Source organism: Passer domesticus, chromosome 15 (assembly GCF_036417665.1).
Source record: "Passer domesticus isolate bPasDom1 chromosome 15, bPasDom1.hap1, whole genome shotgun sequence".
In the NCBI taxonomy this organism is placed as follows: domain Eukaryota; kingdom Metazoa; phylum Chordata; class Aves; order Passeriformes; family Passeridae; genus Passer; species Passer domesticus.
Genome location: NC_087488.1, coordinates 9,396,721 through 9,420,677, shown reverse-complemented (window position 1 = coordinate 9,420,677; position 23,957 = coordinate 9,396,721). Strand labels below are relative to the sequence as shown.

The 23,957-nt window shown below is 40.9% G+C and overlaps 2 protein-coding genes across 13 annotated transcripts in view; one reads left to right on the top strand and one right to left on the bottom strand.

Moving 5' to 3' along the window:
* Window positions 1–23,957, bottom strand: part of LOC135281231 (acyl-coenzyme A synthetase ACSM4, mitochondrial-like) — a 41,299-nt gene that overhangs the window by 11,554 nt on the left and 5,788 nt on the right. For 5 of the 12 annotated variants that reach the window (XM_064389930.1, XM_064389939.1, XM_064389932.1 and 2 more), the window contains exon 1: window positions 3,306–3,494. The exons of 2 other annotated variants lie outside the window; for them this stretch is intronic. The gene's annotated coding sequence lies outside the window, so the exon portion shown is untranslated. Of the gene's footprint in view, window positions 1–76; window positions 176–2,129; window positions 2,154–2,523; window positions 2,644–3,305; window positions 3,497–23,957 lie in introns of those variants that run through there. 5 more of the 12 variants (XM_064389937.1, XM_064389933.1, XM_064389941.1 and 2 more) reach the window with 4 other exon arrangements.
* Window positions 7–23,953, top strand: PDILT (protein disulfide isomerase like, testis expressed). The gene is made up of 12 exons (XM_064389942.1): window positions 7–48; window positions 402–554; window positions 8,278–8,484; window positions 11,389–11,522; window positions 13,273–13,410; window positions 14,000–14,110; window positions 15,102–15,227; window positions 16,186–16,383; window positions 17,652–17,772; window positions 19,121–19,302; window positions 21,817–21,906; window positions 23,671–23,953. The coding sequence occupies exons 5-12, from the start codon at window positions 13,330–13,332 to the stop codon at window positions 23,737–23,739; spliced, it is 978 nt and encodes a 325-aa protein (XP_064246012.1). The 5' UTR covers window positions 7–48; window positions 402–554; window positions 8,278–8,484; window positions 11,389–11,522; window positions 13,273–13,329; the 3' UTR covers window positions 23,740–23,953.

The following is a 23,957-nucleotide window of genomic DNA, read 5'->3' as shown; positions in this document are numbered from 1 at the left end:
GAAGGGTTTCCAATTACACCAGCACACTTGGAATCCACTGGTGCTTCTGTAGGCATTTCCTCCTGTGCTCTCTCACCTTCTCCTGGGGTTGTTTATTTTCAGACACAGTAAACCCAACTTCCCCATACTTCTTCCCAACTCCTCCACCCCTGAACCACTACTAAAGATGGGGAAGTACTTAACTAATTTAATCTTCCCATGGAAAGGTGCAGTTGGCTCCACTGGTGGTGGACTTATCAACCTTATCAGCCTCTTGGTCTGGCTGATACAGCTGCAGACATTTGAGCAGCAAACCCTACTGCTTAATGCTGCTTTGTTTCTTTCTTTCTCAGTATCTGGATAAAGGCAGGACAAGATGAGGACACATCCATTTTCCCTTCTTCTATTGTTGTTTCTCACAGGCTTCCTGGCAGCAGACAGCATAAGCCCAAATGAAGCAAAGCTAAAGAAAACCAAGCTCCCCAAAATAAAGAAGGAGAATCATGTCCTTCTGCTGAAAAAGAGCAACTTTGACAGAGCATTGAAGGAAACCAAATACCTCCTGGTGAAGTTCTGTGAGTATCAATTTCCCCTCCCTTACCCTGGTGGCTCTGCAGAGAATGACTGATGTTGGGGCACTCAAGAATGCTTGTTTTACCATTGCTTTGTCCCCTAGTAGTCCTTGTTTGTTTTGGTTTCCTCTATGTATCTATTTCTGATCGTAACTACAGTAATTTATTCTTTTTTGGGTGGTTAAATACCAGTCTGCTACATAAGACAGTGCTGAGTTGGCATTCTTTGCTTCCATTGCCTAATTCTGCAAGTCTGTGTTTCACAGCAGTGATGGGTAAAACATATTTAAAAAAAACCCCAACCAAACAAAAGTTAATCAGAGAGTGCTTTTCTCCCTCTTGCGTTTTCATCAGCACTTTGTATGAGATTTTTTGGATGGCATCTCTCCTCTGCGAGCTTTTGGGCTTCAGGGACTGTCTTTTTACAATATTTTGATATCTGTAGTTGCATTATATTGTTCTTCTTCCCTGAAAGGAGCGCTTGATTAGGTAGAGGCAGGTTTGCAGTCCTTCATTTCTTCTGGGCACAAAATTGGTGGGGTTTTTGAATAACTAACTTTGTTTTAAGTTGTGGCCATCAAGTAGATCACAAAGGCAAAATCCAAGCTGCAGATCTTTGTGATGTTACCCATCTAAAAGTTCAGATGTTGCATAATCTCCCGTGTCCCAAACAGGGATCTGCACTGGCCAGCAGCTTGCTGGTGGCAGAAACCCTTTGATCAGCATAAGGCAGAGAAATCTTTGTCTCTGTTGCTTGGGCTTGACCTGGCTCTGCTGAGCCAAACTCCCTGAGCTCAGTGCACACATCCCCTTAACCTTAAATTACACAAACACTTGCAAACCAGACCCCCTTTGGAGGCAGGTGCCAGACACAGGCACAAGCTGAACCCCCAAACTGTTCCATATTTGGAAGGGATATTCAAAATTAAGGCAATATCCTAATTTTGCAGAAGTGCATCTAATTTGTTCTTTTGCATCACTATCAAATGTGAATTTTACTCCTGCTGATTAAATATAACATAATATAATATAATCTATAAAATAAAATATTTAATATTAATATGAATATATAATAATATATGCAGCATAATAGTATAGAAATAAACAATAAAACTGATCATAGCATAAAGAATACAATAAAGACAATAATAATAATAATAATAATAATAATAATAATAATAATAATAATAATAATGTAGTGTAGGTCAACCTGAAATGAAAATACTTGTATTTTCAACAACAAAATCTAAAATACACTAACAGATTCAGGAAACTAAAAATATGTTTGGATCATACCAAACATTTAATTAGTCCTGAAACAAGGTTATAAAACTTCAAGTGTTTTTAATCTTTCAGAATAGTCACATTAGAAAATTATTTAAAACAGAGTGTTTAAAATTTTTAGATACTCCTGAAAGTGTTGAAATTTAGGAAGATTTTGTTTACTAATTGTGGAGGATTTAAAGCTATTTGCCAAATTCAATCTGCAATTGTGTACTGTTTTATTTCTCTGAAGATGCATAATTTTGGTGAAAAAATAACTTATCAGAAAAAACCTTAGTCATTCTGCATTCTCACCTTTGTAAGAGGTTTCAAAGCACAGGATCTAAGTGACCAGGTCAGAGGAGAGTTTGTAAACAAACTTTCTCAGTACTGGCAGAGATTATCAACAGTGAGATATTGCAACACACTTCAGGATTGCAACCAAGTATGAGTGGAAAACAGACATGGAAAAATTCAGAAAGAGACAGGAGATGGAGAAAGGATTGTTCAGAACATAGTAGCCCAGGGACTTGGGCACTGCAGGGATGTGGGGGTCTAAAGCAGGCTTCCTTGCCCCTTCTTCAGGGCAGTCTTGGAGCTCTCTGATCTCTCACACCTGGCTCCCTCAGAAGGGAAGGACAAACAGACTCTTCCCTTCCCCACCACATCTTCCAAAACACAGAGGAGAAGATCTGCTCCCCAAACTCACCTTGCCTGAGTGATCCTCATCACTCTCTGGTTTGGATCAAAGGCCAGCATGTCAATCTAAGGCCTTGCTGAAAACCCATGGATTGCCTTCCCCCCACAGCCATAAAGGCATCCACAGTCCCTGGAAAGAATTATGGAATCACTCCCAGGAGGGATGAGCTCCACAGCACTGATCCATTATCTGGAAATCACTGGCCTCAATCTCTGTAGCTCCCTTTGGAGACATGCCACTGGACAGCCTCTGGGGCAGTGACAAACTATCCTGCAGTGAGGCACTGCCCTGGGGTGGAGGAAACCTGACTCCACAATGCTGAATGAGCTGACTCATTTGCTGGAACAATTTCATTGCCACAACACAAGGAGACTAAAGATGGGACCTGCACAGAAAAGCCATAAAGCCCATATCTGTTAAATGCTACTTCTAAAAAGTCTATCTAAATAAACAACCTGTGTTAACAAGGCACTATTAAAGAAACTTAGGTAATGTGAGAGAAAACAATATTGCCCAGATACCCAGGAAATCTGTGAGGCTACCAGGAATTAGCTTCAGATATCCAGAATGAATGTGAGACCTGAGTTCTTTTTCTTCCTGACTCATTAGAGATCACAGAGACAGAGAGTGGGAAGGGATCCCAGAATTCCCAGAAAATGGGATTTTTTTCTGGTGCTGCACCAACTCCAGAAAAGTTTGAGCTACAAACTTTCATTCAAGACTGTGCCTTAGACCTCTCAGTTATAAGAAAACCCCAATGCTTTCCCTGTTGTATAATATTATTTACTCACCAGTCCCACAGTATTTGTCAGGTGAGGTCAGCTTTGACGTTGTCTACCCAGTGACATTCAAGCCTTTGTAATACCTGTCAGTTCCACCCTGACAGTGTCCCAGGTCTGCCTTCCTTCAGGAAGGGTTACTATAAATACATGCTGACTTTCAGCCAGGCAATGTACAGATCCCTCTGGAGCTGGGCGAAGTTCACAGGGCAAGTACTCAGTGTGAGAGCAAAGCATTGACCCAGGAACCCAGCGCTCCTCCTCTCTCATCCCAGCTGTCCTGTGCCACAAGACTTGTCTGAAAACGATGCAAGCATCACCAGCAATGTGTGTCCTGCACCTCATCTCAGCACTCAGTTGGAAGTGCTCTTCTGCTGCAGGCTGGGGCATCTCCCAATCCCCGTTAAACTGACGGGGATTGAATTCCACACAAATGCTTATGAGCACAGGGAATTCAGAGCACTTGTCACCAGCAGAAGGTAGACCTTAGATCAGTGCTGCCTGCATGGGAGAGTTTCAGTGTTTGCACTACACACTGCCTGAATATAATCCCTCTGTTGACTTTCACTGCAGAGAAAAGCAAATAAGCACCATAAAAAGTCTCAATCACTCTAACAAATATGTCTATCACAGAGAGAATACAGTTTGTACACTTAGTAAAAGCACAGTCTTCAGAGTACATGCTAACACCATTTCTTCCAACTTATCAGAAGAATTCATGGACAGACACGGACCCTAGGGAATGCTTGATTCCACAGGCTTCTGAGAATGCCTGCTGCTGTTCTTTCCAGTGAAAAGTTTTCAGATCCTAGATAAACATGGGGATAACCTAAAGACAAGCACACAAGTGGTGCAGACATTGTGCTGTGCTTTGTGTGCTAAGCACGCTCTCATTTTTGAGAAGGTGATGTTTACCTTTTCTAGCAGAACATTTGTACATCTAGTGAGGCATTGGGTCAGCCACAGTATTCCTGCAACCTGTGACTGAGATAATGACATTTAATAGGCAAGATGAGGGTTACTCTTGAAGAAACTTCTCCTTTTTAAGGCACAAAAGCTGAAGGTGATGTTATTAAGAAGAAATTGCAGTTACCTGCAGCAGAATTACTTACTAGCATGGGTCCCTCATGTAGGTGTCTCCCACACACTTATTTTAGTGAATGCTTATAATAATCCAAACTTAGAATAAAGCCTGATGTTTACATAGAAGGAAATCTCAAATGAATTGCAAACCTCAGTTAAGAAGTAGAGAGGTCAGCACAGGAGGTTATGGCTGTATCTCACTCTAGAAGAGAAGGGGAGAATTCAAGGTCACACAAGCAAGCTTGCAACTGCAGCAAGATCAACATCCTTCTACTCTGATACGTTAAACATTAATCTATCCTTCATCTCAAGACTCTTCTACAGGGAAATTTATTTATCTGTAGTGCAACTGTAAAAGCAGTCTGCACAGATGAGAAATGGGACTGCTGAAATGGTTTTGTGACCATGTCAGAAACTAACAGCCAGGAAATCAGTATCTGGCAGGACAACAGGCACATTCACAATGACTGCTGCAATCCCCAAAGCATCAATTCAGACAGAATAATGAGATTGGAGGACACCAGCAATTAGCTAAAGGAAAATTAACTCATTGTGCTTCTAAGTACACCCACTTCAAGAATTCTTTAGGGTCATTAAACACATTCATGTCTCAGCAAAAGATCTATCTGTCCACATTTCAATATATTGTAGCTCAGTAAACTGCACCATGAAACAGAAGTAGCAGCTTACTCAGGTTGTCAATGTACTGAAGAGGTAAGAGTCAAAATACAGGATTTCTGGTTCTCTTCCCACTTTTAATTTTCAAACCCTTACTTTATCCTTGTTTTTATTTACAACCCAGCTAAAACTGCTGATATGGAAACATTCTCCCATGTTAATACAATGTGCTGACAGCCTTTGAAGGGCCTCTTGCTTCTGGCAGCTGTGGCACAGCACACTGGCTTACACAGGTGTCCTGCCACCCACTCTGCCTTCCCTGGTGACCTTGCCACCAGCTCTGCTGCCTCTTATCCGTGTCTGCTCTTGTTCCCTGCTGATGCTCCTCGAGTTTGGAGCCTGTGATGCCACATTAGCCCCAGCAGCTGCTTCCTCATCCCACGGCCTGAAGTGATCGGTGTCAATAAAAATCTAAACCAGAGGAAGTGAAAAAAAAACCTCAAGAAAAGGCTCCAAATAAAAGGAGTGATGATTTCCTGCAACACTCAAATGACTTGAAAGATAAAGCACCTGGGAGGCAAACAGAGAATGAGTGGAATGAAAAGGAATTGATGGAGAGCTGAAGAGGAGTCTAATCACTCAGGAAAGCAGGGGAAAGGTGCATGATGGATGTTTCCACATGATTTCTGGGTAGTCAAGGAAACAGTTTTTATCTGTCTGTTCACTCACTGAACTTGTGCTCACAGTTAGCAGGTTAATGGTACTTAAAGTTCTCCTGTCTCAGACTGCTGGAGTCATGCACTTCTCCCAGCTGCAGCACAGTTACTAACTCTACCAGCTCTCATTATCTAAGCATGCTGCTTACATTCCCAGTTAGCTGCAACTCTGAATACTCAGGTCATTCAGTGATAAGACATCATTCCTAAAATATCCGTTTGGAATTAAAATATTTCAGAGAAAAATGGATTCTATGCCCTCTTCCCCCGCCCAGACAATCTACCTAAATGTCTAATGTCTAAGCTTAATATTTCTTTTATGTTTGTGAAACTTCAGCTTCTGTTTCTGAAATTCACCAACAGTTTGTTCTACCCCTTCTTATTTCACTGTGCAAAAAGCATTTCAGCTTCCACATTCCCAGCTGTGGTAAAACAGCTGTGCAACCTTAGGTTAATAGAAAATAAAACATTATACTGAAATTGCCTCTGATGTAAAACACTGACTTAGAATTAGCTGAAAGCTGCTGGATCCTGGTTTGCTATGGGGTTTCCTGCTCCAGCTGCAGTCTGTCCAGAGCCACACACCCTCCCTCCTGGAAAGCCCAGTAACTGCTCTGGGCTAGCCCTGCCACCTGCAGTCTCTGTGTATCAGCACTCTCAAATTGCATGGCAAGTACTCCATGGCTTATTGAATAGTCCACCTCTGCAATCTTTTTCAGAAAAAAAAATAAAAAAAATCATAAAGGTTCAACACTCAGTGTCCCTAGAAGCAACAGTGTTTTTATAGGGTAGACATGCAATTTCTTACATTGACAGGTCAGATTTGCAGGCTTTCTGCTGTTGTCTCTAAAGCATGTTGAGGTACAACTGGAGATACTTTTGCTCCCCTTTTTTGGTGCTAGGAGATAACAAATTACAATCCTGCTGAGGGAAAGGTTCATAAGACCATTTTTATCAATTGGAAATAGAAAATTAAAGTTTGGGTAAAATTTATTTGAAAAATCATAATAAGCTTATTTGATGAAACACTAATTTTACAGGCCATTAGGACACAACATGTGTTTGGACTGTTGTCTTCAGGCTCATTTACTTTATTTGGAGAAGCACCTTCTCTTCATCACATGGTATCTGAGTATCCCCTGAGCAGACTCTAAGTTTTCTTCTGCAAACAGAACTCTTTGGTTTATTAGCAGCTGGAGCAGCTCTTCAGCGCAGGGGTTCTGTGAGCCTCTGCCAAGATGGGTCTGGATGTGACTGGATGTGGAAGGGCCTGGCACTATCACTTCAATATTTTGAGAAAATAGCATTATTTGATGCTAATCTTCACACTTGCTGCAACAGTAAGGTGGAAGGAAATGATTGATGGCTGGGATTCAGAGCAAGGATAATGGTGAATAATGCAAGGAATGTAACTCAGCCCTGAGTTAGAATATGGATTTATCTTTAATGTATTAGAACTCTTACAGAAATGTCCATTTACTTTTTGGTTACAAACACATTGGTCAATGTCTTCACCAGATATGCTCTTGAGAAGTGCATCTGCTATTTTGTGAAAGAACAAAAGACAGTTGTTTTGTTACATTTATGCTTTGGTGTATGTGCAGTTATGTATCTGAACATGTGTATACACAAAAACACCCATATATACACAAAAGAACAAACACAATTTTATGAAACCAAATTTAACTGCATGTTTTTCATCTGTTCCTATTTGCAAAGTATATTGAAGAAACAAAAACTTTTATGTGCACAATCTAAAGAAAAAAGTTTTGTTCTTTATAATAAAAGAAATTTAACAAGACAGAGTATCTCAATTTCAATTAAAATTTGGGGTTTTTTTCAACCCAAATTGCAAAAATATAAAGCTCCAGGCCTTTATCTCTTACTTGTCTTTGAATGCAGAGCATCTGTGTGCCTGATTTCCTTCTCTTGTCATTTTTTCATGTTAATATAACTTCAGAGCTCCAGGGCCCAGCCCAGGATGGCCCCTCTCCTTCCAGCAAACACACAGCTGCCATTTGAGCTGGAGAAGGGCTGGCACTCAGGACAGCACGAGGAATACATGTCCTTTCAAACATGTATTTTTGAAAAATATTTCAAACACTTTTCAAACACCACACTCTGCTCCTCTCTTTCCCTCCTCCATATCTCATTTGGTAAAGTATTTTCTGCATTACAAACTTTGCCTCAGTGAAGTGCTTACAAAAATGGGATCACATTTGTGATCCATATTTAACTCTAATGTGAGCCATATTTAACTCTACCCTTCACCTCTCTTAAACTCATATCCTGCATAGTCAGTCAAGTTACTTTTTAATTGCTCCACATATTTTCCCAACCAAAGAATATTGAAATGTTGCTGGTTGTTCATCGTGATTGGTTCAAAGATATGTGGAGTGGTGACAAACCAGCACCAATATAAAGAAGTAAATATAATCCCTCATTTACCTCTGAGTCATAGAAGACCTCATTCAAACCCTCCAGCTACCACTTGACACAACAACCTCCATAGAAAGCTTCACACTGTGGCTTATGTAACCCATTTGCTTTTGATTGGCCTTTTCCAGATGTTACTTTATCTCAGTCTTCTCAGAATTTATCTGAAGAATTTGCTGAAGCTGCACGACAGCTTAAAAAAGAAGCTCCAAGAATCCAGTTTGGCAAAATTGATGTGACACACCAACATGACTTGAGAAAAGAATTTAATATTCAAGCCTTTCCTACTGTGAAATTTTTTGTGAATGGCAGCAGGGAAGCTCCCATAGACTGCAAAGGTAAACTGTCTCATGCACTGATAAGATAATGATCTGTAATGACAGGATGTACCCATCCTTTACCCTGCTGAGAAGAAAAATATAGATGCTCAGATAAAAAATACACGAGGTGGGAAGCAGGTTTTGCCCATGGTGTTAAATATGCAATTGCCTCTGTACCAGTACAGGATCCTGAATCTGAATTCATCGTCCAAGGGCATAACTATCTTCTCTCTATTGAGTTCACACAGTCAAATTAATTACTGGTGTTATTCCACCGAGTACAGAATTGCCCAAACAAGACAACTTACTCCCAATTATTACAATAAACATTAATGAGTTATGCCAAACAAGAATTGGGTCCCCAAACTGCTTCATTACTCTTCTGGTCCACTGCAATTCCCATGAGCAGTGTGCCTGCAGAAACAGGCTGGAGCAACACCATATCTAACAAAGAACTGGGAATTCACAGGGTCCTTAACATACAGATCCACTTCCTAAGCTAAAGAAAATAATTTTGCCATTTAGCCATCAGAGGGAGCTCATATGTGGCTTAGAATAAAACATGGAATAATTTGAAGTATTTTACAGAAAGTTATTAAGCAAAGGCAATCACAGACTTGAGCAATCCCAGAAATCCAGGTCTTATTAAACATTTTTGTTCACTTACAGTACATACAAGAAAGGTTATGTTTTTCATAAAATGATGAACTTTTACAGAGGTGATAAAAATTGCTTGACTTGGCCAAGCATCTGTTGGTGTACTCTGAGCACATACAGGTGAGTCACAAGTTTAATACAACGAACAAAAAAAGGAACCCAAAGTTTGCCTCCTGAACTTGTACACAACCTAGTGCTAAGATATCTTTAACTGCTGAGCCCCCAGTGGCTCCTGCTGAAACCTGATCTTCAGTATTTTTAGCAACTTGCTCCTCCTTGCTATTGAATTTCTTACCAAGTTCCCACCACCTAGACTTGTGCAAACAGCAGCCTCTGCACAAATGCCACCGAAAGCGTGATGTGCCATACTGAACTTCTATTAGAGCTGCTGATGCCTGAAAGCAAAAGCCCCCACCTTCAGCCTCTGATTAAATCTACAGCATTGACAAGAAAACCTCTCTGAAACTGGTAAACCTGACAGATTTTCTGGTGTGAAACAGGGAGTACAGAGAATTGTAACACACACACATAGCTGCCCTGAAGCAGAGAGCTGCTATTTCAGGCACACTTTCTAGCAAGATGCAAGAATTAGGAAACTGGCTGCTGCTCTGTGCTTTTTACCATGCAGGCAGCACCAGTTGTTTGGAGGACATGTACCACCACCAGTGGCTTAAATTACATTTTGTTCACTGGTAAATGCTTATGTGCAACCCTGAGTAAAAGCACGTGTACCATGTTTGGCTTTTCAGCCAAAAGCCAAACATTGGCAATTAGAAATGTGCAATGGCCACCCAGTGACTTCTCATACAGGATTTGGTACATGCTTCATAGCACAAAAAACCCTGCAGTCCTTGCTTAAATCAATAAATTAATTAAACTCTTTATGGAAGATGGAATTTTTGAATGGTGTCCCTGGCAATGGACTTAACATGAAAGCCACATTCTAGGTTTCATGAAATCATCAGTTACAACTGCAAGGTCAGAAACTGGCCAGTACAGAGGCTGATCAAAGGAACTCAATAGAAAGATTAACCACACAGAAAATATGCCTAGGAGCTATAGCACTGACACAAGTGACAAGACCTCAATTCTGCATTTAGACAGCAGAAGTCAAGCACTATGTGGCCACTAGATACTGCTCTGCACTTTGTTCTGCAGCCTGTACACTCCAGAGCAGATGACTGCCTGCTTCACTTTAAAAAAAAAAAAAAAAAAAAAGAAAGTATTTTAAACTAGTTGCAGTGCTGTCTGCTGCAAAATTGTGGCAGTAAAACAGTCTGACTCAATTTTGATCTTGTCAGACTGCTAAAATGCACAGTACCAGGACTTGCAGCTCTGGTAATCCACTTGTACTATACATCTTGACTCTAACACTTAGCTTTTGTTTTTCTATGTATGATTTTAATTAATCCTTACTCTGGTCCAACAAACCTATCTGTCATACAGAGATGAAAGGGCTAAGATTTTAATGGCCTGAGCCTCAGTTTGTTGCCTCAAATTCCTCTGAAAACATGATAGTTTAAAAATGTAATTTTTAAAGAGATTCAATACTCTAAAACTTCTGAAAGCTTAGGACAATTTACCAAATAAAAAGACTGACTATAATCTCAGTAAAAGTAGTAGTAGTAACTTGGAAGCCAAAAGATGGAACAATCCAGAACTAAATGACAACTTTGACACTTCAGCTTTGTTTCTTATGTCTAAACTGAAGTGATGCTATGGCCCCACAGAGGAATTTTAACACGTCTCTGTGCCTATCAGATCCCTCCTGCAGCATCAAAGGAACAATTTTGGCACCTAATGTAATTGAACAAACAGTTCAATAAAATCTGCAATTGGTTTGAAGTCATTCTGGATTAAACCTTAGGTCGATAGCACTTTATAGCTTACTGTGATTTTGGGACACATGAAATCTTGCAGGACAGGTTTCCTACCTGTCTGAATTTCCTCATCTCTATTCTCCATGTGTGATTAATCATTTAACTGGACATAAAACCATTTGCAGAGGTCTCAGAAAAAGCTGTACTAATCCACTGTTGGTCTTCTAGAGTCACAATAGTTTAAGTGGTTTAAGTGGTGACTAGAACCTGAGGTTGAACTTGGATACCTCAGGCCCCCTGTCAATCGGCTTTGACCTCAGTCCTAAGGAGCCCAAGTCCATTTGTATTCAGCATCCCTCTGCACCTCCACTGCCTCTGTCCTGATTGCACAGGAATTTCTGTCATTCATTTTGATTTTCATCTTAACTCTCTTTTCCTTCCACAGGAGTCAGAAAAGCCTCAGCCTTTATTACATGGATAAAAAGAAGAACTGGACCTAGCACTGTTTTAATCAACTCTACTGATCAGGCTGAAGCCATCATAAAAGCTGATGATTTAGCAGTGATTGGCTTCTTTAGGGTAATTATCTGGAAAACTAAAAAGGCTGGTTCTGTTCCAGCTTTGGGATATACTGCTTGCTATCACCACCAGAGCCCACACATCCAAAAGACCAAGAACTCACCAGAAAAATGCAGACCCTCAGTTTTCTCTACATTTGAGAAAAAAAAAAATTAACAGTCTCTATCTATTTGTTCACAACTTTTAGACAAGCAGCCGAGGCAGAAATAAGGAAATCTTACACTACAGCACATTTCTTTAACCAGTACCTGGGCACAGAGACCCTGAGATCTGCTTCTGAGAGCAGGGTGCTCCAGCAGTGTTTCCTGCATCCTCAGAGAAAGGCCTCTGCCAAACTCTCCCAAATGTTCCTGATGTGAAGAAGGCCAAATCTGCATGGATAGGAAGTAATAAAATATTACCACTGTGTATGATCCAACACATGTAGTCCTTTCTCAAGCAAATTCTACCAGTTTCCAGAGCAGAATAAGATTCTTAGGATTTGGGCTGAATGCTAGTGATCAACAGTCAATAGGAATGCTGTCAGAGTGAGTAAAATAGGAGTAGCTTTTTCCTGCTTTTCCAATGTGTCCTTGAAATCTTTAATATCTGGAAATTTAATCAAGGATTTTCTCTAACTAAAGAGACTTTTATTCTGATATCTCTCTGCCCAGTTAAAAGCACAATGTCTGGATTCATACCTGAACTGATAATATCCCAAATGTGCTGGCTACAGCAGACAGTCCAAGTTCTGTGGATATGGAAAACAGGACTCATTACCAAAATGCCCCATAGTAACGAAGCTGGTGAGCACACAGAACATAACAGGACAAACTGTGAAAATGCTCGGTGCCCAGAATTTTGCTTTGCAGCAATCTGCTTGCAGCCATTTAGGAAGGAAGGCAGTTTTCCAGTGCTGGGGGAAATTGAGAAGCTCTTTCTATCACAGTGATGCCAGAGAGCTCCCTGAACCAGACTGATAGCAGATATTTCCTGCAGATGTGTTTGACTGGACACTGGTTTCGCTCAGGGCTGAAATGACAATAGATGAGCATGAGCTAGGGCATGTCAGAAATTTAATGGGTGGAAGCCAACAAAACAGTGTCCAAGCAAATAAAGAGCTGTATTTGGGCTTCAATTACTCACAGATTGCTCACAAATATGAGTGCCAGGATGTGTTGGAAGGTCTCAGCATATAAATTACTATTCATCTAGCATGAAATAATTGTCTGATTAAATCAAATCTGGAAGTGCTGTTGCCTTTCATCCTGCTTATTTACTATTAGTTTGAGGGTGGACAGCACAGTGACTATTTGATGATGCAGGAGTCAAGGTCCCTGCCTTGAAGAGCACTCAGTCAAAACCCCAGATGTGCCAGTGAGCTCCTCTTGTGAGCAGAGAGCCCTCCTGCCATCCCTCACCTCCTGCTGGCTGTGCAGGGGGAGCAGCTGCTGCTCCATCCCTCCCAGCTTGCAGAAGGCTTTGCAGAGGGTGGCAGTGCCAGGGGGGAGCAGGGGGGATGAGATCAGTGCAGGGAGGACAGAGGGGACCCGCCACCATCCCTGCTGATCCAGGCCAGCCAACACAAGCTGTGTCACAGCACTCCTAGGATCCCCCCTAGGTAATCCTGGAAAGCATTATCCACTTCACAATTACATTTGGCTTTTTACTTCACAAGCATTTAGGGCCCTGCTTCACCTGGAGCTCTAACTCCTACACATCTTAGCAGGATGTAGGGCAAAGTCTTAATAAATACTCTTTCTGGGACTAGGAACTTCACAGTGACAGTGTGGAAGTTTTCTGTGAGACAGCCAGAGATGTGCCAGAAATGCCTTTCGGGATGACAGCCAGTGAGGATGTCTGTGCTAACTACGGCGTCCAAAGGAACTCTCTCGTTGTGTTTAAGAAGGTAGGAGTACAAAAGTCCAGCAGGTAAGGTGTTGTGACAGCTGTGGGCTCTGGAAAGGTAGTTTGGGAATTTTTCAGGTTATATATAAATTTTATATATAACCTGAAAGGATCTGGATATAATATCTTTACTTTCCAATCTGCATTCTAATCAACATTTGCTGCCCAAGTTCAGTGAGATTTGCAGACATTCATCTCTTTTCTTGTGTGTTGCTTTTGACCAGGAAATTTCTTCCAGTCCACAACAGAACAAGTGGCCAACAACAAAACAAAAACTGCAGAGAGTAGCAGCAATATTTAGACTAGGAAGTAATCAGACCAATGATTTCCTGAGCGAGCATATCTCACAGATAGTGTGTATAGATGTAGGAATGATCTTTCAGTATGTCAACATTACTGAACAAATTTAAACTGTCAGCTGTACCTTGAATTTTAGCTGTAATCTTGTTCTGCACTCTAGCTGTGACATTCATTTTACAAGCTATGGAATTTCAGTTGCTGAGGATCATAAAACTCTTGCTTTTAAAGCCTGTCATTTTGTTCCTATAATTGATAAGGCCACCAACCTCACAAGTTCACTATTTGTCCAGGGAAAACCTGTGCATAATGAAGTGCTTGAAGATGGCAGACAGAGCAAACTGGGCCTGACGAGGCTAATCAAAACCTTTACCTTGGATTTAGTCACTGAATATAATATTGAGGTATGTGCTTTTCACTGTATTAGCAAAAACTACAGGAGAAAGACAGAAATCCATGCAGAAGGAGACCTAGGGAGCTACTGTGCACCTTAGGGAGTGAGAATTTTCTTTGCTTTGACAAGGCCACTCTTAAACACGTCTAGAAATGCCAGCAGAACCCAGCATGCAGCTCTTGGTCTAACCCAAATGATGCTTCCCTCTGGCAAGATGTTGTTTCCCAGATGTGTTGGAAGGTCACGATGAAGAGTGGCTGGTGGAAGAGTGAGATCTGAGCATGCAAACACCTCTCTTCTGTGGAGCCAACAACAAAGTCTAGGCTGCTTCTGCAGCAGCTCAGTGGGGTGGGAGGTTGGAAGGTCAGTCCCTAATCCTGGGTTCCAAACATTCCACCCCAGCACAGCCACAGGGAGCTCTGGGCCAAGGCAAGAAGGAAAGAAACTGGCAGAAATTGTTGCTAGTGCAGGTAGGGAAGGAAAGACATGGAAATACCTGCTTGCCTGGGGACACCCCATTGCCTCTGATTATAGGGTGGCATGAGAAAAAAGGTAGTCCTGTGCAGGGAAGGAAATACAAGCTGCTGATGCCACCTAGAAGGGAAGGAAGTGCCCAGCCCACAGCTGCTGCAGCTGGGCCTCCCTGGGTAACACCATCTTTTACTTTCAGCATTAATTCTTCTCTGTGTGTTGTACAGGAGGTCAGACTAGAAGATCACAGTCCCTTCTGACTGTAAAAATCTATGAATAACTATAAGGTTTTCCTGGAACAGAAAAAAAAAAAAAAATCAACCCCAAAACCTCAGCAGCTGCTGATTCTTCTTACTTTATCTGCTTAAAAACAATGAAACAAAATCCAATGGTTATGGAAATGACTGGGAACTGAGTCTTAAAAAGTAAAATTTGCAATAGCACAGCCTAGGGATACTGATATGCTGAGCCTCTGATTCACTGTTCTGCCTACAAAGAGTGGAGCAGATGTTGAGTCTTTTGTTTCCCAGACATCTGTGAAGATTTTTGATGTCCCTGTTGAAAATCACATCCTGCTGATCACCCCAATGAACTCGGAGACATTCAGTGAGATTTACGAAAACTACCAGTCTGCTGCTGCAGAATTCAGAGGAAAGGTTTGTAGCACTGAATCCAGATTTGCAAGTAGGAATGCCAAAAGATCAGTGGAAAACCACTCACCAATATTACTGGTAAAAACACACTGCTCTCAGTCCGTGTTCTAACTCTACCAAACCATTTAAAAACAGTTTCAGTAACTATTATTTGAATTTGTTAAGGACAAGCTGAAAGATAAACTTCACTTGGAAATAATTCTTTAAAACACAAAGACCACAAAGAGAAGCACTAATTCCAGCCGCTCCAAATTAACCTGTTTCAGATCTTACAAATATAATTTTCTGGGAGCAACTTCCAACCAAAGGTAGCTTTAGTAAAATTCTGGCAATTTCCGGCTCTACCAGGAAATACCACGAGGATCTCAGAATATTGCCTGAAGAAAAGGCTGGAGGCAGCTACAAAACCTGAGCAATATTGCAAGGTATGTGCATAGCCTTGCCTGCAGCCACGTGTCTGCAAGTATAGAGCCAGTTATAGGCAGTCATACACACAAGTATTTTGGTTTTCCGTGGTGCTACTCCTGCTCCAAGAACATGAGGCACTGAAGAATAGTTAAGTCATCTTGTAGTAAAATATCACATATTGGTAAATCCATATGGATTACAGGTGTTTCAGCTCTTCTGTCCTGTTAAGATTTATGAAGAAGAGTAATAAGCACTTTGGGGGGTAATTTAGAAGTGTTACTGAAAGATGTGATAGCAAACCACTGTGAAGGGACAGAGAGAAAAGCTTCAGTACTTTTGGCTGCTTTAGCATTTGTTATTAACTAGGATCAAGGTGTAATAAAGTCCACAGAGCTTCTGGGTTTTGATCTGAGACCAAAAATGATTCTCCACAATTCCTTGAATCTAATGTTAGATCCTACCCCACTGCCAAGCCCCAGAGTCCATTTCTCCAAAATGGCTAAACCAAAGCTGGAAGGTTCAACCAGATGCATGATTCTCTCTTTGTCATCAGATACTGTTTGTTTTGGTGGATACTAATGAAGCAAGGAATGGACGGATTTTTGAGTATTTTCGCATCAGGGACATTGATGTTCCTGCTGTGAGAATCCTAAATCTGAGCAGTGATGCCAGGTACAAGATGCCTGCGGATGAGGTAACCGTGGAGAACCTGAAAGAATTTTGCCAGAGCTACCTAAATGGAAAAGCAAAGGTATGTCCTTTACTAATGAGACAGCTCTCTACTACACCAGCTAAAACATAGCAGCTTGGCAGAGCACCCCCTTTTAAAATTAGAACAGTGTCCTGTTGTGATCACTGGTTTATTAATTTACTGTCACCCCAATGCATTAATCTACCATCTACAGCTGTTGACAGAGCACTTTGTATTTAACAACTGAGGTGGACTACAAGTCCTCCAATGTAAATCCTGGCTTGATCATTTATGCCCAGTACTTTAACTGATGACAGCTGTTTTATTTTAGTTTTATTTTTTAAAACTCCCTATGCCTCTATCTTTCCAATACTATAATGGAGATATTTCCTTTCCTTCGTTGGGGAGAGATACAAACAATCATTGCAACAGATTTTAAGATTACAGGAAAATCCAGTAAATCAAAAAGTGACAGTTTCAGAGGGGATTAACATTTGGTATTTGTTTAAAGCAAGTTTAGCAAAGTGAATTTTCCCAGGGGGATAATTCCCAATGGTAAATACAGCATTTGTTGCCATAATGAGGCATCATCACACTCATGTGAAAAATACATTAAAACGTTGTGCTTATTCAGAGCTCCTCAGGGTGATTTACAGACAGAAAAGATAAAGCAGTCAGACTGAGAGCAGGCAGAATTTAAGAAATGTGAGTAGGTAAATCCTGTATTTAGTGTTGGAAGGGAGCAGAAAGATGGAAGCAGAGGGGATGTGGCCTCTTTCTCCTCACCAAGATCTGCTTCCATGGGGCACATGTGCCTTTCTGCTACTGTGCTGTGGTGTTAAAGAAGAGAAATTCCCAGCTACTGCACTGTAAATTGTGGAAGTCATTTGGGGACCATGACTGGTGGTGAAGCCAGAGATTTAAGCAGCAATGCACACTTTCTGGTGTGTTTTACATCACTTTTGAAAGCCCACAACACATAAACTGTTCAGTAGTCCAGCTTCTGAACATTGGCCAACAAGAACTCAGGACGAGGAATACAACTGTGTTCCAAAGGATCATTTTCAGACAGTCTGCTACAGAGTCTGTATTCAAGAGAGGGACAAGTAGTTCTGAGTACCAACTTCCCTGGGGTGTGAGATCCCAGCTCCTGCTGAAGGGAGAGAAGGTGGAACCATGGCTGACCAGGAAGTAATGATATAAAAGAGTTATCAGACAGTAACAGAGCACATTAGGTAATGTCCCATCAGACTCACATTAACTTGAGCTAGAGTACAGTTTCTCAATGTTCCCTGCACTTTCACAGCAATGTTTCTTTTTCTGCTCAGCAACATCTCTCTAGTGAAGAAATTCCACAAGACTGGGACAAGATGCCTGTCAAAGTGCTTGTTGGGAAGAATTTCAACAGTATCATCTTCAATAAGACCATGACTGTATTTGTTATGTTTTGTAAGTGTTGTCATTGAATTCAGATTTTAAGCTCCTATAACATGATCAATTGGAAAGAAAAAATGAAAGCTCATCCTTATATACCAAACTAATCTTTGCACTTTACAGAATCTGAGCTCAATGAAATTTTAGTGTTTCTGGAAAGAATTGAAGAAAAATTTGTATCATATCTGTGGAAATGCTGTGATACCTTTGCTGACTTAGTGTTGCACTGAGTGGCACTGGATCTCTTCAGTAAATATTGGTCAAGACCATATGAAATCTCTGTGTTGAAAGACAACAGGACTGGAACGTGGTGTACAATGGAAGCGTGTTGCACAGCATGAGCCAGGCTGTCTTCCAAGGGCAGAGGGAGAGTTAAGTGAGATTGTCTGGTTATAATGCTCTAGGATCAAATCCCACATAGGAATTGTGGTTTAGGAAATTGTAACTCTTTTTTTCCTCCTCTGTCTGCAAGGGATGTGGCTTCCTTACATGACTCTTTCCAGCAAGAAACCTCTGCCCTATCCTTGTACCAGCCAGCAGGGATTAGTTTGTGCCTCAGTTACTTCAGTAAAGCAAATATACAGCACTAACAGAAGTATAAACAACTAGCTGTACTGTCCTGAATTCCAGAAATTCCTAAAGGTAGTACATTCCTGCCACCCTCCTTGCTGGCTGCAGCTGTGTCACTCACACAATTTTTACATTTCAGTATCATGAACAAACTGAATGAGCTAAGCAAGAATTGAACCAAGTTCTCTGGAAATGAAAGTCAGGGAATGTACTGTATTCAGTCAAGTGCTCCTGAAATTTTAATTCTGTGTGAACCAAGTGTGAGCATTGTTCTCCTGACTGAGGGACTGGAACTGTGTTGTGAGCTTTTTAAAGGGACATTGGGCTCTCAGCAGTTTGCCTTTCTGGTGACCTGCATCAGTGCAGTGCTGAGTCAGAACAGCACCATGACTCAAACTCCTCTTTCTAGAGTCAACACAGCATAGTTTATGAACACAGTTAATTTTAGTATGCAGGAAGTATTTTGTAGTTCTGACAAGTATTCCAGCACGGGAATGATGCAAGACTTAACGTGGGTTGCACTGGTTATCTGGCACAGCCCTCCAGCAAAGTATCCAAGTTCTGTGTTTGTTACAGTCATGAGGGTAAAGAGAGCTAAAGCAGCACTGCTATCAGACATGTATTAGTGAATAACTAGTTATCACTACATGGAAATGTGAAATTCATGAAGGGCAAATAGTTTCAAGCAGTTATTTACCACAAACTGTGTTAACCTGAAGGGCTCGACAGGTCCCGGTGATTGCATCATCACATGCACTGCTGTGTCCTTATAATTTTATTCTTAAATTTGCAGATGCTCCTTGGTCCCATGAGTGCAGAAAACTCCTGCCAATCTGGGATAAGCTGGGAGAGCAGTATGAAAGTCACAAAGATGTAATGATTGCAAAGATTGATGTCACAGCAAATGACATCCTGGGCGTGGGGCTGGACCGCTATCCGTTCTTCACGCTCTTTCCTGCCGGCTCACATCACCAGGTGAGGAGGAAGCTCTTGGGGGAGATTGTGGAGGCACAGCTGCACAGCAAGGCAGGGGCTGTGCTTGCACAGGCGTCACAGGGAGGAAGGAGTCCTTTCACTAGGAAAGTTTGGTCCTTTTCTGCTCAGCGCTGGCTTCTGAGTAGACATTGCTGCCAAGAACCTGAATTAGAGGGGAAACCCTTCCATTGTCTCATCCTACACATGAGGGAAACCCTTCCATTGTCTCATCCTATACATGAGGAAAACCCTTCCATTGTCTCATCCTATACATGAGGAAAACCCTTCCATTGTCTCATCCTATACATGAGGCTCTGGCAAGAGCTCAGGTTTCATTTACTCACTTGGACTACAAGTCCTCAGGGCCCCACATCCCGCTGTTTAACCATCTCCAATCAGCCTGTTGGGTTCTAGCAACAGTCTGAATTTGGAGTGAATTTACAGATACCTCTCAATGACTGCAGTGCCTTTTTACTTCAAACCATGACAAGAGATGTTCTGTCAAAGAACTACTTGTGCTATTTTTTTCCAGAGCATGTATGATAAATGTCTCCAAAATGTTGCTACTGCTCTTGTTATTTTCCTCTACATTTTCACAAAACTCAAATTTAAATCTCTCTACTATACATTAAAGCCAGTAATTTTACTTCATTCTGGTATCCCAGCCCCAATGGTAATAAATATTTGTTGTCAAGATCAATGATTTTTTGCAATATGCTACATAATCAGTCAGCTATGTTACACAATAATTAGAAAATGCTGCTGAAATTGGAGGCAAAAAACCATTAAATAACTACATTCTCCATCTATGTAGATTATCTAATTAAAAAGAAAATATCACTGAAGTAAAAAAATAAAATAAGGTACCACTATAATTAAGGCATTACTAAGCTTTTCATTTTTCTTCTTAGTAGTAAACTTAAATTAAATTCTAAGACATTTACCCATGTTCTCATTTAATCTCTGAGAGATATTCCTCTCACATGTGCATGCAAAACTTCTGATGAATTGAAGTGCAGTCCTGCACACTCACACAATGTTTGGTCTTCTGGCAGAAAAGCAGAAACCCTTTAAATACTCAAAATAAATGTCAGTTTGCAAAAAACCAAATACACACACAAAAGAAGTCCCAAACAAGTAAAAACCTTCATTAAGGGATTGTTTCACAATTAAAAATACTCTGGAATTAAAGGGTATTTGAAATCTACAGTTCTTCCTTGTGCACCATTTTTGCACTACTTCCCTCAAGTGCAGAGATTTCATCTTGTACTTGGCTAGCAGTGCAGGTTCCTGCAGATGTCTGTTTCTATGGGTTAAGTGAGAAAAATAACTTTTACATGCACAGATTACTGTAATGAAAAGTGTTGACACGTATCCCCAGTAACCACTGCAGGAATCAGCTGCTTCTCTGGCTTTACAGATCTTCAGGCTCTGAGAAACTGGTGTTCCAGCCATCATCAGAGTTGATAAAAATCAAGACTCAGCTGAGAATGTTAATTGCCTCTGGAGAAATAAAAGAATCTTTCTCGAGAAACTTAAACTTACAAACATAAAAACCATTAAAAAGTAGTTTCAAAGCTGCCACACTTTTTTATTAAAATGGAATGGAAGTACCAAACTTTCAGTATACCAAAAGTGTACAATTTTTAGTGAACTCATCAGTCTGTTTTGGTTACAGTCCTTCAAACTCAAATGAGGTGTAAGAGTAGCCAGTGTAAAGTAACACAACGTTATTTGTCTCAGTGGGAGTGAGCTTGATCCAACTGAGAATAGGCCTCCACTATTTCTAAATACACTCAGATAACAGCAGACAATTCCCAATGTCACATACATGAACTTCTACAATTTTTTTCTAAAAAATTTGTGCAAAACCCTTTTATACTTCTAGAGAGCAATGGTTTTTTGGGGAGGAATCTTTAAAACATAATATGGTGCCTAGACTCACTCAGAAAAATGTAAAGCTCCAAACTGAAATTACTTCTTTATTAGACTTCCTCAGAAGAAAATCCTCAGGAAATCCACAATTTAAAGTGAAGAATAAGAAAATTAATGTCACTGCTCATCTTCGTCCTCTTCTTTCAAGCTGTGCAACAGTGAATTTCAAAACTATTCCAGAGTTTGAATTTCTATCAAAATCTTTGAACAGTTTTGAATAGCATGGCTGGACACTTAAAAGACTCTGCTCTTCAGAATATTGCTAAGCAGTTTATTGTTAAGCACAAAAAACCCCACTGATGTCAGTAGCTTGCAGGATCATCTCCACCTAATGCCATAAAATAATGGTTGTTTTTTATACAAATAATTTTCTTCTAAGAAATATACATCTACTTCTTCTTTAAACTCAATTTTCATATAATGTTGGAACCTTCTGTGCCCCTGCCATTGCTTTCTAAACTGAGCACAAAAGTCTAGAGTTTGGTCAGTCTAGAGAACCAAAATCTTCCACTCCATTTTGCCATTATTTCCAAAATTTTGTGGACAAGAGTTACATACTCAACTTTAATTCTTTTTCAGGAAGTGGCCTATACTGGGGAATATACATTGGAGGCATTTTCCGAATTCTTAGAAGAACAAAGAAGGATGAAAGCAGAAGCAGGAGAGAAGGTAGGCATTTGATCTGGAGCTGATCTGCTGTGTAACCCAGGCAGGTTCCCAGCCTGTGGAGACATCCCTGAGCTGGCTGCAGCACAGCCACTCCCCTGGGCCCCTGCTCGTGCCTCTGCTGGGGTGGTTCTTACCAGCTCAGAGCTGGTTCCATCCCCGCAGCAGCTGCACCATGTACCACAGCCTGGCAGGCACACACCCACTCACATCCTTGTTCTTGTCACACAGAGCCCTCATCTCCCACTGCTCGTGCTGTCCCTGAGTCACACATCAACACTGGCAGTAAGCACTGTGTGGCACAAAGGAGCCTGCACCCTGGCAGGTGTGCAGCAACACTTGCTCACAATTTTAGCTGGAAAAACAAAGCCCCAGCTAAGTGTCAGAGTTAGAGCTGTTCAAATCTCCATTGCCCACCTCATTCTGCTGCATTCAGTGCAGCTTCTCTTCCTCATAAAACGAGGACACAACTGAGAGCACATGATGTCCCTGCTCTGAGCAGTCTGGTTGTGATTGCTGTCCAGTTCCTTGACCCTTTCTTCTGCACTGTAAATCAGACCAGAGAAGTGTTTGGTGTCCCACAGCTGCCTCTTATTGAATCACAGACACTTCACTGCAACAAGACACATGGAAAGTGAACAATGTGACTGAGCTCCACACAGAGAGCTACAAGGAACAGAAAAAATCCTGACATGTACATGGGGACACTCTCCACCCGGTATAAGAATCCTGGGCCCTTTCTGCCCAGAATGAAGTGGCACTACAGGGTAGCAATTGCTATTAACACCCTTTTCAGCTGGTAGGAAATCTGGCTGTGGGTAGAGAAACAGTTTTGAGTTTGCAGACTTATATCCACCAGAGGCTCTGATTTTCTCCTGTATTCAGTGTTCAATATGTAGTTATTGCAGGAGAGAGATGACTAAAGCAGTACTGGGACACAGAAGGCTGCAGAGCAGGACCAGACACACACCTCTGCCCAACCACTGCACAATTCTGCTTTCCAAAACCCAAAGCCTACACCTGATGTCTGCACCTTGCATGTTCCTTGGTGCTGTGTTTCAAGCAGATCTGTTGAGTTCTACACAGTTCTTTTACGTGCAATATTTGAGCTCTGTATATTCTGCTGTCTCTTCTTCATGCTTTATTTCACATAAGAGAATAAGTAAAAAAGTCAGCTTAGAAAATACCACTCAAAACCATGCTCTGTGTAGCAAAAGGGATAAGGAATTGTCATTTTCTCATCTGTTCACTATTTCTACCCTTATCTGACACCCACCACATTTTCCCAGAAGATTGCAATATTACACCATTTGCGGGGCAGTGTTTGATATGAACTTCCCTCTTGAAGTTATTCTTCATCCTCACCTCAGGGCATTCACAAATACACAAACAAGATAAACAGGGTATTTTCTTTTGAGATTGCCAAAGAAAGACAGTCTTGTGGCCATCAGCACACATGGTATTCTAAGTTCATATTAAATCTTCACACAAAGCTCCATCTAAGCTTTGTCATAAACCAGTGGAAAGGTTTGAAAACAAAGTGCATTTTAGCAACAGCTGCTCTATTTCTGACCTCATTAACAAGACCTCAAGTTCCTTGGTTGGAAAGATGAAAATCTGCATTTCAACTAATCTTAAAGTGTTGTGGTTTTGTTTGTTTTTTTTTTTTTTTTTTTTTTTTTTTTTTTTTTTTTTTTTAAGAATTACTAGAGTCTTTGTGAACATTTGTAATAAGCAATTTTCCTTTTGCATTTCCTTTTTTAAAAGGATCCTTCGGGAGGAATCAAAGAGGACTTCAGCCAAAAGGAAACTGTAATAGCAGAGAAAGAACTTTAATAGTACTAAGAAAGAGAAACATTCTGAGGATTGTGGGGAATCCTTCCTGGAAGGAGCTCACTGGAAGAATGACTCATCTCAAGTGAACACAGAGCTGAATAAAAAAATAAAAGTAAAGAATTTAGTATCCGTGGCTTGTTATGTGTGGTTTCTCTTCTGAATCCAATTTAACTCCTAGTTTTACTGGGATCAGTTGTCATGGGTTCTTAAAATACCGT

Bases quoted from the DNA above. Each gene is read 5' to 3' on its own strand.
- PDILT (XM_064389942.1), top strand. From the start codon at position 13,330: ATGCCTTTCGGGATGACAGCCAGTGAGGATGTCTGTGCTAACTACGGC. The intron at 15,228-16,185 runs GTTTGTAGCACT...CTTTGTCATCAG, and splicing joins CTGCAGAATTCAGAGGAAAG to ATACTGTTTGTTTTGGTGGA. The intron at 21,907-23,670 runs GTAGGCATTTGA...CTTTTTTAAAAG, and splicing joins AAGCAGAAGCAGGAGAGAAG to GATCCTTCGGGAGGAATCAA.